Source organism: Neofelis nebulosa, chromosome 7 (assembly GCF_028018385.1).
Source record: "Neofelis nebulosa isolate mNeoNeb1 chromosome 7, mNeoNeb1.pri, whole genome shotgun sequence".
Lineage (NCBI taxonomy): Eukaryota > Metazoa > Chordata > Mammalia > Carnivora > Felidae > Neofelis > Neofelis nebulosa.
Genome location: NC_080788.1, coordinates 22,310,647 through 22,324,621, shown reverse-complemented (window position 1 = coordinate 22,324,621; position 13,975 = coordinate 22,310,647). Strand labels below are relative to the sequence as shown.

At 47.1% G+C, this 13,975-nt stretch overlaps 1 protein-coding gene across 2 annotated transcripts in view; it reads left to right on the top strand.

The window, feature by feature from the left end:
- Positions 1-13,975, top strand: part of OTUD7A (OTU deubiquitinase 7A) — a 391,197-nt gene that overhangs the window by 333,525 nt on the left and 43,697 nt on the right. For both annotated transcript variants that reach the window (XM_058736847.1, XM_058736845.1), the window contains 3 exons: positions 1,471-1,572; positions 5,141-5,268; positions 6,085-6,197. In XM_058736847.1, the coding sequence (XP_058592830.1) occupies positions 1,471-1,572; positions 5,141-5,268; positions 6,085-6,197 (343 nt within the window). The remainder of the gene's footprint in view (positions 1-1,470; positions 1,573-5,140; positions 5,269-6,084; positions 6,198-13,975) is intronic.

The window sequence follows — 13,975 nt, the reverse complement described above, 5'->3', positions numbered from 1 at the left end:
ACTTTAAGTTGGCCCTTTTACCACTTCCTGGTGGTCAATGTAAGGGTCTTAGGATTTATGTCATTTATTACACATTTCTGTATTTTGTGTTATTGCTGTCATGTGCTTTAATTCTACATATACTTTAATCCTCAAAAAGGCATTTATGATATTGCTTTAAACAGCTAATATTTATTTACATTTATTGACATACATGCCTTTTAAAGCCCATTTATTCCTTCTTTGCACCCTGCAGTATTCTCTACTGAATCCCTTTAGTATTCTTTACTGCAGGTAGGATGGGTTCTCCTTTTCTGTTCATCTGATGTCTGGAGTTGTAGATTGGTAATAACTGCCAGAATAGGGTAGAAGCACAGGTTCTCCACTCTGCCTCTGTTGACACCTGTGAAGGCATGGGCTTCTTGTACTGCTGGGAGGGAGCAGAGGAACTTCATTGCCACCAGAGAGGTGTGAAAGGCCAGGTTCTCCATATGTTCTCAGTTGGTGGGGGGTGGAGTCCATATTATCACCCAGCAGAGCTGAGTTGCTGGCAATGCTTTCAACATTCTCTGACACCATCTGGCACTGGGGGAACGGGTGGTGAGTAGCTCATTATGTCTCTTAAGGTTGGAAGTTTCATCTCCCCTCTTGCCCTTTGCTGGCAGAGACGATGATGAGGTATAGTTTCTTCTGTGGCACTTGACTGAAATAGAGCAGTTACTGTCTGTATTCCTAAGCTGCCTCTTTCCTTGAATACTGTCTAGAGAGAGTGTGATTCCTTTGCCCCCATTGGTGTCTCCAGGTTGCCAACTTCTCCAGTACCTGGTCTGGGATTTGGGGGCAAAAAGAAACTCCAGAGAGCCTACCACCATGTTGCTTCTCAGATCCCAAGTTTCCCGGTCAGTCTGCCCCTTCCTCCACTTTTAAGTCTTCCTGTGTTACTTTACACATGAAGTCCATGATTTTTAGTTGTACTTAAGATAAGGAATAGGAGAAAGTATGTCTACTCCATCTTCCTGGAAGCAGAAGTCTCTGGATGTGTTAATGAGATTTAACAGGAATATACCTAAGTAGCTATAATGGTTTGGATGTGTTAAATTAAATGTAAACCATACTTTTGGAGGTATGTATGCATCAAAAAAGGATGGTATAAGAGAAAAAAATAACTTTCAGAAAGAGAAATTGTGTTCAAGGAAATTACACACAGGGAAAGTGTGTGTGTGTGTGTGTGTGTGTGTGTGTGTGTGTGTGTAAAATGTTCCCAAATTCAAGGAGAAAAGGCTTTGCCCTTGAGTGTCTTAATCCTCTTGCTAATTGATGGGAGGATTTGACCGTTTCTTATCTTAAAGAGAAAATAGCCATAATGTTCTACTTTCCCACTGAAGTTTTCTAGAACCCTCTCAAAAATCATCTGCTGATATCTATGCTTACTTAGCAAACATTCAAATGGTCTATTCTGGGATTCTCTTCTAAAGTGAGCTTCTGTTTCAGGTCGCCTGAACTGGTGGTCCACCGTGTGCACGAGCTGTAAACGGCTTCTTCCTTTGGCCACTACAGGAGATGGGAACTGCCTTTTACACGCCGCCTCTCTGGGTAAGCTCTACAACAGAGACAGAGGGTGGCAGCACCCCAGGCTTGCTCTGCTCATTGTTAAAGGACAGACCTATGCTAAGTAGAGCCATGCACATCACTCAGCTGGAAGAGTCCCCAAGGGATGGAGGCCACAATTCAGCCCTTCTTGTCAAGTAGTTGGCAGGCTTGGTGAGAACACAGAGCACACATGAGAAAAGACTTATATATAAAAATATAAAAGAAAGAGGCCTAATCATGAGCTGCAGTGATGGGGATTAGCCATCATGACCTAGAGCAATAAAAGAGGACTTCCTGGAGGAGGCAGGATTTTACTGAGACTTGAAGGACTTGAAATAATACAAAAAAGGACACTTCAGGTAGGGAGACTGCATGGAAAAGCATGAAGGCAGGAATTAACAGGATGTTTGGAAGCAGGTCTGAGCTTGGTTGGGCTTGAGCAGGAAGTTTGGGGAGCAGTACATTAGGTTGGGTAGGTACAGAGCCACCACACTGACAGCAGTCCATGCACGTGGACTGACAAAAAGATGTAGATATCATTTGGGGAAATCACAGGGGAATCTATGTAATTGGAATATAAAGCAGAGAGGTCAGCAACCTTCAGCAGAGTTGTGTGCTTCCTGGTTGCAAAAAGCCATCCCAGCAGGTGCACAGGCATGAGTGGCACTATTTGAATAACTGAGGGCCCATGGTAGACTTTCTGGAAGCTCAAGCACCCCTTCTAGACCCAGCCTTATACACATAAAGCCAGATCAGTTTTAACAGACAGGGCTGGATTTGTGCCAGGGACCCAGGCATCAAGAGCTGGCTGTCCTCCTCAGTCCTATAATGAAGGATCTCTCCATAGATGGGACTTTCAAATGAGAATATTCTTAGTTGGCATATTGGAATATTCCTTGTTGGTCAAACTCCCCTCCCCAGGTAAATACAGTTGATGCTATGACCCAGAGCAAGGGCTGGACCCCAAACCTCTCTTTGGCCCTGTGGTGAGGCCTTTCCAGCAACAAGTGGACAGAAGTGAGATGCCTAAAACCCACAGAGGGAAATGCATTGGGTCTGCAAAGGGGCCTGAGAGCCTCCGAGGAGAATGGAGCCCCAGAGCAAGGGGCCACATTCCACAGGCTTGGCCAGGGGTGATGGGGGACACAAAGGCTCCCACCTACCTGCTTCCTTTCCATTCCAGAGAGAACACATTTCTGTTTGTTGGCATTATAAAAGTATTCCACATTCGTCACAGTAAGAAAATAAAAATCAACAATTCTACCACCCAGAAAGGGCCACTTTTAATGTTTTGGTGTATTTTGTCTCTTCTTCCAGTGAAATTATGATCTCACAGTGTTCACAGTTTGGAATCCAGCATTTTTCCCTTAAAATCATATTGTGAATTTCTTATGTTTTGGTAGTTGTGTCATATTTCATCACAATGTATTAACTATTCCCCTCCTGTGGAACACATTTCTTCACTTTGTTGTGTGTAAAATCTGGAAAGAACACAAAAGAAATCTCTTATCTTTGTCAAACAACTGCCTCATTACAAAGGAAATGCCTTTGGCCCTCAGAAACTGAAGTGTGCAGAGGCACTGCTCCTCTCAGCACTACAGGTGGGCAAAGACACAAATCAGGTCACATGCCACTGTGGTCTGGTCTAAGGGCAGACGTTTTCTCAGTGAGCACAGTGGGCCTACTGTCTGCCTAGGAACAGAAAGCCTCCCATGGCCAGCCTTGTTCCAGCTGCTGAAGAGGCTGAGCCATGGCTGAGTCTGGGGCTCACGGCCAATTGGTTCTTTTCTCCTGGCACCTTGTTTTCCTTTTGTACTCCAATTGCTAAACCCCACAGGGAGGGGCAGCACTGCCCAAAGCAGCCACACAACACTGACCAGCAGTGCTTGTTAAACCTGCAGACCAGGCCTGACACTGACCTAGGGTTGGGGGGCACACACAGAAATGACAGTAATCCTAAAGCCAGACTCGTAAGCAAACATCCATGGGGCAGAGAGACCCTCTTTGCAAGAGAGACCTGAACAAGGAGCCGTGGAGTCCAGCTGAGACTGGACTTCCCCTACCTGAGAGAGTCCTGAGAGGCGACTACAGGCAGGTCTGAGGGATGAGTAAGATCAGCTTGGCCTGTTTATAACAGAAGCATTAATGGCCACTGCCCTCCGTCTATGTTGTAGAAAAAGACAAAAGCCTCTCTTGATGGAAAGCCCATAGCAGCCCCTGGTTATTGCATACCTTTGAACTAAAGGATGCATGGCCAGATTGAGCCTTTAAAGATTAGGTCAGTGCAGGTCACTCCTCTTATGAAAGCTCTCCAGGGGCCCTCAGCTCACTTAAAAGTCCACCTTTTCACTCTTCACCTTGTCTGCTTGATTCTCCCCCCAGCCACCTTTCCCTCTTGCCGTTTCTCAAGTATTCCACCTGGGCGCCCCTTGGGGCTGGTGCCTGGCCTGTCCCTCTGCCTGGAATGGCAACCCAGTTCCCTCCTATACCCACTCGAGTCTATGCTCTGATGTCTCCATTCACACCATGACCAATGCCAACCAGCATCCCGTTGGCCTGCTTCATCTCCCCTTATGGTGCCGCTGCCCCTGAGGTGGTTTGTTATGTGCTAATTCAATGGCTGCTCCACCTTCCCCCAGTGTGTGCTCTGTGAGATTTTAGGAACTTAGTCTGTCCTGATTGCTGCTGTGGGTATTGCCAATGACCAGAATGGTGTCTCATCCCTTTCATGAAATGAGTTCAGAATTAATTAAGTAGAATTAATGCCATTTAATTAAATGGATGGATATGGATGCATGGATGGATAGATGGATGGATGGATGGATGGATAGATTCCCCCACTCTTTCCCCACAGCAAGAGCCACACCTCTCATTACTATTTGTTTCATTTGTTGAGTCTCTTGACCACATCTGACCTGCCCCAAGAATGTACTCAGAAATGGTTGGTTTTCCTTATAATCCCTCAACACCCAGCAAAGGCCAGGGAAGGGGTGAAGGAGAAAGACCTTCTACCTCAAAAGCAGGTACTTTCTCTTAGGTCCAGATGTTTGCAGTGATGTCCACTGATGCTCTGCTTCTCAGGAGGCTGAGATGCCTTAGGGCAGAGACATCAGATGTGGCAGACCCTAGATGAAACCAGGGTCTGATTGCCATCCTGGCTCGAGACCCCATGTGAGGACACATCACCAGTTTATCCACAGAGACTATCTCTCACTCAAACACAGGAGCTGGATGGTGAACATATGGTCCCTCAAAACAAACCTGTGAAATTCAAAGTGTCTCGCCAAGGGTCCCAGAAAGAGGCAGCATTTGGTTTCACCCACTGTTGTTTCTCTGAGAAGGGGACATCCTCTCTCATTTACCAACCTGCTTCAAGGGGAAATGGGGAAAGACACCCGAGGGGAATTGCTAGCTAATTGGGGGGAATTGATGGCTAACTAATGAGTTATCTTTGTGTGCAGATGCAGGAGGCCAGGTCTGGTAAGTTGTGGCAGTCTGAGTTACCTACTGACTTGTCCCCCTCCTCACATCCTGTCTCTCTCCTCTGCTCCTCATGGGCCTCCTACTGCAGGAATGTGGGGGTTTCACGACCGGGACCTGGTTTTGCGGAAAGCTCTCTACACCATGATGAGGACAGGGGCTGAAAGGGAAGCCCTAAAGCGAAGGTGGAGGTGGCAGCAGACACAGCAAAACAAGGAGGTTGGTACCTGCTGGGATGTCCAGAGCCTGGGACCCACACCAAGCACAGCCATGGGCCATGGTGGAGTCCAGAGCTGTGCCCTAAGGCCATGTCCGTCTTGTGAGGTCAGGCAGCAATGGCTTCTGGGAGTAGTAAAGCCTTCCCCATTTAAACCCACTGAAGAGGTGCCCATTACAAAAGCTCAGACCCTGGCACACACACAGTGACAACATGTCCACTCTCACCGCCTGTCCTTGCATAGTTATGAAAACCAACCACCTTCACTCTCAAAAGGTGTCCTGGCTTGGATGATGAATTATGCAGTCACCTATGTCTGGTCACTACTGGTGGCGGCTTGAAGGCCAGGTGTAGCCACAGGGCGGTCCTGGCACAGTCTACAGCCCCAGCTCTTGTACTTTATCCAGAGAGAATCCCAGTCCTCCTAATGATGAGGGACATTAGCACTTTGCTGTCCTAGAAGAAGAATCTGCCTTCTCTCTGATTGAACTTGCCCATCATCCCTTTAAACTTTTTAATGGTCAACCCCAAGCCTGGTGTGTGTGCAGATTGTGTTTTGTCATTCTTACCCCCTGGGAATGACCCTTGTTTCTGGGTGGACCCCCAACAGCATTGAAATTGGAGACTGGGCATTCTGAAGAAATATTGTCGATAGCATATGGGGACAGTCAGTGGCCACTAGCAGGTGGTGCCCAGCCTGGGTGTTGGTTGGGCTTGGACTGAACCAGGGGTCCAGCAGGGCTGCCAGGCTCACCTGGAGTGGGGGGCGGGTGAGGAGGCTGGCCCACCACCTCCTGAGCCGGCTTCCATTGTGCCAGTCAGGGCTGGTGTACACCGAGGAGGAATGGGAGCGGGAGTGGACTGAGCTACTGAAATTGGCATCCAGCGAGCCACGCACGCACTTCAGCAAGAACGGTGGCACAGGCGGGGGGTAAGTGCTGCCCCTTCCCCTCCCCAATGGTCACCTTGAGCTCCTGGCCACCTAGCGTGGGAAGTGGCTTGAGGGAGCACGTGGTAACCCCAGGCTGGGGGAAACACAAAGACTCCTGCCTTCAGACACTACATTCTCCTCAAGGACTCAGGGCACAGTTGTGAGGCCTGGCTGGACCCCTGCCAGATATTTGGGGGAAAGTTTACACAGCCTTGCATGCATTTTGCAGGTAGAGGCATGAAGGTCACCAGTGTTTTCCCTTCCTCATTGCAGGCAGTCCTGGAGAGAGGACTCCCTGCTCAGCCAGCCTTTGTAGGAGGCATGTGACTTGGGAGATCCTGAACCACTGCTGTTGTACTCACCAGGCTCAGAAGCCTCAAGCAGTTGGGTTTGGATTTTTTCCACCTAAGTATCTATTTAATTCCTGACTTCAAGAAGTCACACTGAGGGGAGCCTGGGTGGCTCAGTTGGTTGAGCATCCGACTTCAGTTCAGGTCGTGATCTCATGGTTTGTAAACTCAAGCCCTGCATCAGGCTGGCTGCTGCAGCGCAGAGCCCACTTCAGATGCTCTCTCTCTCTCTCTCTCTCTCGCTCTCAAAAATAAATAAACACTAAAAATAAATAAATAAATAAATAAATAAATAAATCACACTGAGAGCAAGAGGTCATTGAGTCCAGCATCTCCCAATGAGCTCCATAGATGTTATGCACATTACTGGCAAAAAGATTTTGGCTTTGTGCATGTGTAGGGAGTAACTTGTTCCTAAAGACACAGCTTAAACATCCAATATGAGAATGAAGAGTGTGGCCAAACAAAACAGTCACCAAACCTGTGGCCATAGCATTTCAAAGGAAGTATGTGCTTTGGTTCACATCTACTGAAGTTGAGGGCCAAGCTGTCACCCTAGAAAAAGTCTCAGCCAAACAAGTAAGCCTGAGCATTTGAGGTGCCTGGGTGGCTCTGTCGGTTAAGCATCTGACTCTTGATTTTAGCTCAGGTCATGATTCCAGGGTCATGGTATCAAGCCCTGTGTCAGGTTCCACACTGAGCATGGAGCCTGCTTAAGATTTTCTCTTCCTCTCCCTCTATCTCCACTGCTCACACATCACATACTCTCTTTGAAAAAAAAAAAAAAAGAAAGAAAGAAAGCCTGAGTGTTGACACTGAGGAGACCCAAGAAAGGATCAGATGCCAGTAGACAGCCCGTGCTGGGAGTATGTCCTGGCCCCACATCTTGGCCTCTGGGCCCTCAGCCACCAGCAAGCAGGGCCTGGGGCTTCCCAGGCCTGGCACTATATTGGGGACCCTCAAAGATAAGCCCTTCAGTACAGAAACCCATAAACACAATTCCCACGGGGTTGTTTTTTCACTTTGTTTTAATAATGTGACATGTCAGTCCCAAAAGTCTGTCTTATTTAGGACATTTAAGGACACAAAATTCTAAACACTCAATTCATTCCTGAAAATTCCACACTCTGCTTTTCCATGCCTCCTGAACCATGCCTGAGATGTGCCTAAAGAATTCCTTGGCATCCCTTTCATTGTTGCCTCTCTGGCACCTGCCACAGATGCAGGTGGATTGACTCTACCCCAGTGTGTCTTCTGGGATGGGGGGGTACAATAATAATAGGTGACCATCACCATAGCCTGTGTCCCCAGAGTCCCCCCCCATCCAGGAGGCACTGGGGACATGGTCACACAGCTGATCAGGTGTATCTTAGCTCTTAAGGTCTCAGCTTCTCCTGCTCCCTGGGAACCAAGAGGACCCAGAGCTGAGTTATGGGCTGAAAGAGTGGTGTATCTAGTGTTCGTTTCTGTCTCCTTCCCATGGGACTCAGGTTTGCCAACTCAGTCAGGGCAAGACCACAGCAGAGGGGCCCCCTTGGTGTTGGGCTGCAGCTCTGTTCTTCTCTTAAACTTTGAGGGAATGGGAAAGAGACAGAAGGCATTGGACTAGCTACCCACTCTCCCCAGCTCACAAAAAGAAGGCTCTGGGGTGGCTGATACCTGCCAACCCAACTGTAGCTCTCATGCATTTCCAAATTCCACCCCCCCACACATACACATCCAGGACCCCTTCACCATAAATTTGGCCTCAGTTGTAAAGATAAAAATGTGTCTAGGCAGTGAGTGTTAGATGAAAGATGTTATTCCCCCCACAAGAGATCCCTTGTTTTTTTTTTAACCCCCTCCACTGTAACTTGGACCACCAGGTTTGGGGAGCCAATAAACATCACACAAGCTGCCAGCGTCCTCTTCCATCAGGGGCACAGAGGTACTAGGCAGGGGTGGACAATACCTGATGCAGGTGGGAACTCTGACACCTGCCAGGCCTTCAGAAGCATCTCCTCTTTGCTGGCCATTTGCACAGACCACAATAAGGAAATGCTCTTCAGGATGGTGTCCAAGCCCTCATGGCTGGTTTCTCCTGAGTTTTTAATGGTTCCAGGAGCTCAAATATTACTCCCATGGCCTCTCCCATGCCAGAGCTCAGAGTTTTCTGGCCTGATGTCTGCAGCCAACAGGGCCATGTTTGGGCTTGGGATGGTCACATGTATCCCACAGCAACAGGTGAATCTCAGAAGGAGGCAAGGAACTGCTAGAAATGAAGCTTTTTTGGTTCTGACATGTTACTTTGGTAAACGTGTGTGAGCTCTGCGTGAGACACCAGCTTTTAGTCTCTCTCACCTGGCCTTTTCACCTTTCCCTTCCTTCTGGACCACTCTCATATGGTCAAGCTAACAAGAATACCAGTATGTTGTCTCCCTCCAGGAGAGGCTCCCCTGCCATGGAGCTCCCACTTCCCCTTGGGGTTCAGAAGTTCAAAAGAGACTGTTTTTTAGTGAGTTGTCAGTATCTGCATTTTGCCTCAATCTTCCCTGGGCAAAGGGAAGAGGTTTGCCTCCTCAGATTGAGCTAAGAGATGTGGGGCATCTCTGGGGCTTGAGGGACTTAGAGACTAGTACCTACTCTCTTCCCCAAGGCTCTGAAGGCTGAGGCTGGCCAGCTCCCAAGTCCTCACAGCCATGGAGGATTATGCAGTGCTAAGAGCTATGCATGCATGCTTTCCGAGCACCAGGAGTGAACCCTGGGATGAGGCCTAAGCTGGGCTGTCTTCAGGAGGACTCTGCCTACAATGAGGGTAAACCCAAGAGGCCGGGCCAGAAGGCTGATCACAAGACATCAGATTAGGGTGCCACCACCTCTGTCCAGGGAACTAAGGGCAGAGACAGTGAGCTGTGGGGAGGTCCCAAGACCCACAAAAGCACCTCCATAAAAACAGGGTCAGCATTTGGGCCTCCACCAAGTCCAGTGGGCACCCAAAAGAAGAGTCAAGAAGGACTTTCAGCCTCTCCTCTCTGGCCTGTGGCAACCGCACAGGGGGTCACAGATGGCAGCCAGAGAATGAGGAGGCAGTGATGTGAGAAACAGCAAAATGGCCTGGGCCTGGCAGCCCCCAGGAGAAGCAACCAGACAAGCCACACAAATTTTCCAGGTTTAATTTGGGGATAGGAGAGAGCTAAGCAAGAGAGAATGAGTTTGCAGGTGTGACAAAGACTAAAATGGCCCTCTTTGTGTTCCCTCCTATACCTGGCTCATTAGGAAACCTGGTTCCCAGGGATGAGGGACAAGTGTAGCAACAGCAGCAGCACGAGCCTTTCCCTCTCTCCTGCTCCCTGCCCAGCTTCTGGCCTCCTAGTACTGGCACAGATGGGGGTCAGCTTCTCCCTGGCATGGACACTGGCCTGATATCATTTTTAAATCCATTACTTCGCCCAGAACATGGGGAGTTTATGTATCTGAAGTGGTTGGAAGGGACTGAAGGGCAGACTCAAGAATGAGCTTGGCCCTCTCTCTTTCTTCTTCCTGCACGATTCATAGCGGCTGGCCCCCAGGCTCACTGGCAGAACCTGGCAAGAGACCCTGGAGGCAGAGATGTATGTCCTCTGCTTGCCCAAGGAGAAGGGTGTAGACCAGGTTGGTGTTCAGGCAGGGAAAGCTACCAGCTAGATAGCCACCATGGATAGGGTGCTTAGGGCTGATGCCCCAGAGTACATGATCACAGAGCAGGGCACCCTTGAAGACCCCAGGAAGGCAATGTGGGTATGGGCTTCTTGTTGAACTTCAGATGCACAAGAAAGACAGATGATGGCATCCACAGACATATACTTGCAAGCATAGTAAAGAGCCAAGACCCAGGCAGAGCCAGGTGCTTCTGAGCAGGGCACACTTACAGCCACAGAATGAATTCCCTCTGATGCTTGCAAATCAAAATGTATCCATTTCTCTATGGCCAAAATAATAGAAATCAGATGTCCTGTGCTACTGCTGCTGCTCCAGAGACCCTCTAAGATACCACCCGTGAAATGCAACCCTCCCAAAGGGCTGCTGCTGGGGTTTTTATAGCCCTGTCTAACCATCACCATTGTTGCCATCCTGGGTGCTTGAACCCTCATGAGGGGCACGGGGAGAGGGATGCTCCCCAGAAGGAAGACAGGGAGGTAACAAGGAAATAACTCTGCCCTAAATCTGGCTGCCCATCACCTTCTTGCACCTGCAGCCCCACACCATACTCCAAGAAAAGAGGTGTGTGCGATCAGAAGAACCCAGTTACTTGTTCTGAAAGTGATGAAAATCTCTGACAGCTATTAGTGAAGGTCTCTGGGTACTTCATCTAGTTTCAGGACAACTGCATAAGGAGAGCAAATAAAAGAGCTTGGTGGACCGTGACCAGAGACCCAAACTTAAATGCACTGGGTTATAGTCCCAAGCTGGGCATGTGAATTTGGACATGTCTCATAAACTCTTTGAGCCTCCGTCTGTTCATCTGTAAAATCCACTTGGTAGTAACTTCCCTGCCAGTTGTATCAGTTTTTGATGGTTGCATAGCAAGCCACCCCCAAACTCAGAACAGCCACTCTAACAGTGGCTTAGAACAGCATCCAGTCAGATTTCCTCATATTCTGGGGGTCCCTGGAATTGCCTGGTGCCACTCGAGGGGCAGAAGTCATCTGGCAATTAGTATGGGCGGGGATAGATAGTCCAAGACAGTCTTATTCACTGCTCTGAGGCTGAAAACTAGCTCTCCCTGGGCCTCTGTCCACATGGATTTTTATCTTTGAGGAGGTCCAAGACTGCCCAATACAGTCTAAGGGCAAGGAAGAGAGGGCAGCCCCTGATTTGCTGGTGCTTCTCAAGCTTCTGATTGCATCACTGTACTAATGTCCCATTGGCCAAAGCAAGTCACATGGTCAAGCCAACCTCAAGGCAGAGAGTTAGACTCCACCCGTGAAGGGAAGAGGGGCAAAGTCACATTGCAAAGGGACAAGTACAAAGGAATGTACACAGGATCTGTAGCCACTAAAGCAATCTGCTACATACTCAGATGTTCTTGGTATGGAGTGACAAAATCACAGATTCAAAGGTGTTTGGAAAGGGATATTTTTACAATAGTAAAAATAATGTTTATTAAGACATCGTCACACTTATTCTGTAAATTGGCATACCTGCTGCCTATATGGTATGTTGTAAGGGCCCTTCCTAGATATCTGAAATGTGTTCCCTCTCCCTGACTTTCCACTGGCTCATCTCAATGTCTGATATTCCACCCTTAGAAATTCAATTCTTTTAGTCTTAAGGGCTTGGAAGCCTTAAGGAGTCTCTCTGATTATGGAGCAAATCCCTCCTGTTAGTTTATACATCAAGGTCACTACATTTTATACTCTGTGGCCTGACCTCCAGAGCCTAGTCCTGCAGGAAAGGAACACACACACACACACACAAACAAAAACAGCTTATTGGATTGTTCTGGGCATAGCTGAGGAAGAAAGGAAGGAAGGAAGGAATGTGTGCTGAGCACCTACCTGCCTTACACACATTATCCTCATTTTATAAATTAGGAAACTTGGGGCACCTCGGTGACTCACTTGGTTAAGCATCTGACTTCAGCTCAGGTCATGCTCTCATGGTTCATTAGTTCGAGCCCCACAGCAGGCTCTGTGCTGACAGCTTGGAACCTGGAGCCTGTTTCGGAATTGGTGTATCCCTCTCTCTCTGCCTCTCCCCTACTAGAACGCAGTCTCTCTCTCTCTCTCTCTCAAAAATAAATAAACATTTAAAAAATAAGAAAAAATAGGAGACTAATGCTTGGAGAGATTAATTGACTTGTCTCCAGTTAGGTACTGGTGAAGCTAGGATATAGACCCAGGTATGTCTGAGTCACAGCCCTGGGATTTTCTAGAGCATATACTGGGACAAGCCTCAGTACCTTCTTAAGAAAGAGCGCACTGCAGATAGACCTTTTGAGTCCTGGCATATCTGAATCTGTGTTTATTCTACCTCACTCTTGGTGGATAGGTTGGCTAGGTATAAAATTCTAACTTTAAATTCAGGAGATGAATGATATCATCAAAGAAAAAGTCAGACAGAAAGAAATCAGCTTTCTGGCATTCAGCTCAGGTTGGCTAATTTGAGATGAGAAACAATTACATGAAATCCAAAGACTAAATATATTCAACTTCTTCATCTTTATAAGCTCTGAAAAAGATTTATTCATTAGCCTAACATTTACTAATTGCCTTCCATTTGCCATGCATTTTTATGAATATAGTCTCATTCTGCCATCACAGTAAACTTGTGAGATAAAAATTATAATTTTCATCCAACATATGAGGAAACTTGGATTCAGGATGGAAAATGATTTGTCCAGGGCATTGAATGGTAAAGCCATAGTTCAAACTCAGATCTTCTGCCTCCCAGGTCCCCTGCTTTTTTTTTTCCTGTCCCTTCGCTCAGAAGCCTGTCTCCATTATTATGGAGAATTAGATTTTTTCTACCTTCAGAAACTTTAGTTCTGTGGGCAATGGAATAATATCTCTTTGTTTTCTAGTCCAATTACAGGATGTGTTTCAAGCAATCACCATTTGAATCCCAGGCTTACTAACAATAGACTAAACCTGCACCATCAGTTGTCTGCTCTGTGAATGTACAGAAAGGCATTTTCCAATTCAGGCTCTCTGAGTCTCTCCTTACTCATCTGTCAAATGTTTAAAACCTTTGTAAATATTAGGTCAATAATGAATTAATGAGAGGAATTATCTTAAATGCGTTTACAATTAGTTATTACCAAGCAATTTTCAACACAACCCCTACATTTTGTGTAGGGCAGGGAATAACCTGGGAGGCAGGGAATAAACCGGGATCCTCTCAGTTTTAAGAATATAATGTGAATCCCATCAGGGAAATGGAAAAACCCACTACATGTGTTAGAAGGTCAAAAAGAAAATGTACTGACAATACCAAGTGCTGGTGAAAATGCAGAACAAATACAATTCTCATACATTGTTGGTGGCAATATAAAATGGTACAACCACTCTCAAATGTAGTTTGACAGGTTCTTACAAATTTAAACATGCACTTGCCATATGACCCAGCCATTCCGTTCCAAGTATTTACCCTAGAGCAGTGTTTCTCAGCCAAGAGTAAGTCTCCCCCTGTGACATTTGGCCAAGATCTAGAGATAATTTTAGTTGTCACAACTGTAGGGTGGGCTAGGTACTGCTAGAATCTAGTGGGTAGAAGCCAAGGATACTGCTAAGCATTCTAAAATGCATAGGACAGCCACCCAAAAGAAAGAATTATCTGGTACAGACTTTTCAGTAGTGCCAAGGTTGAGAAAATCTGCCCCAGAAAAATCAAAACATGTTCACACAAAGATCTTTATATCAGCTCTATTAAAAATTCATAAAAAACTGGAAACTCAAATGTCCTTTAATA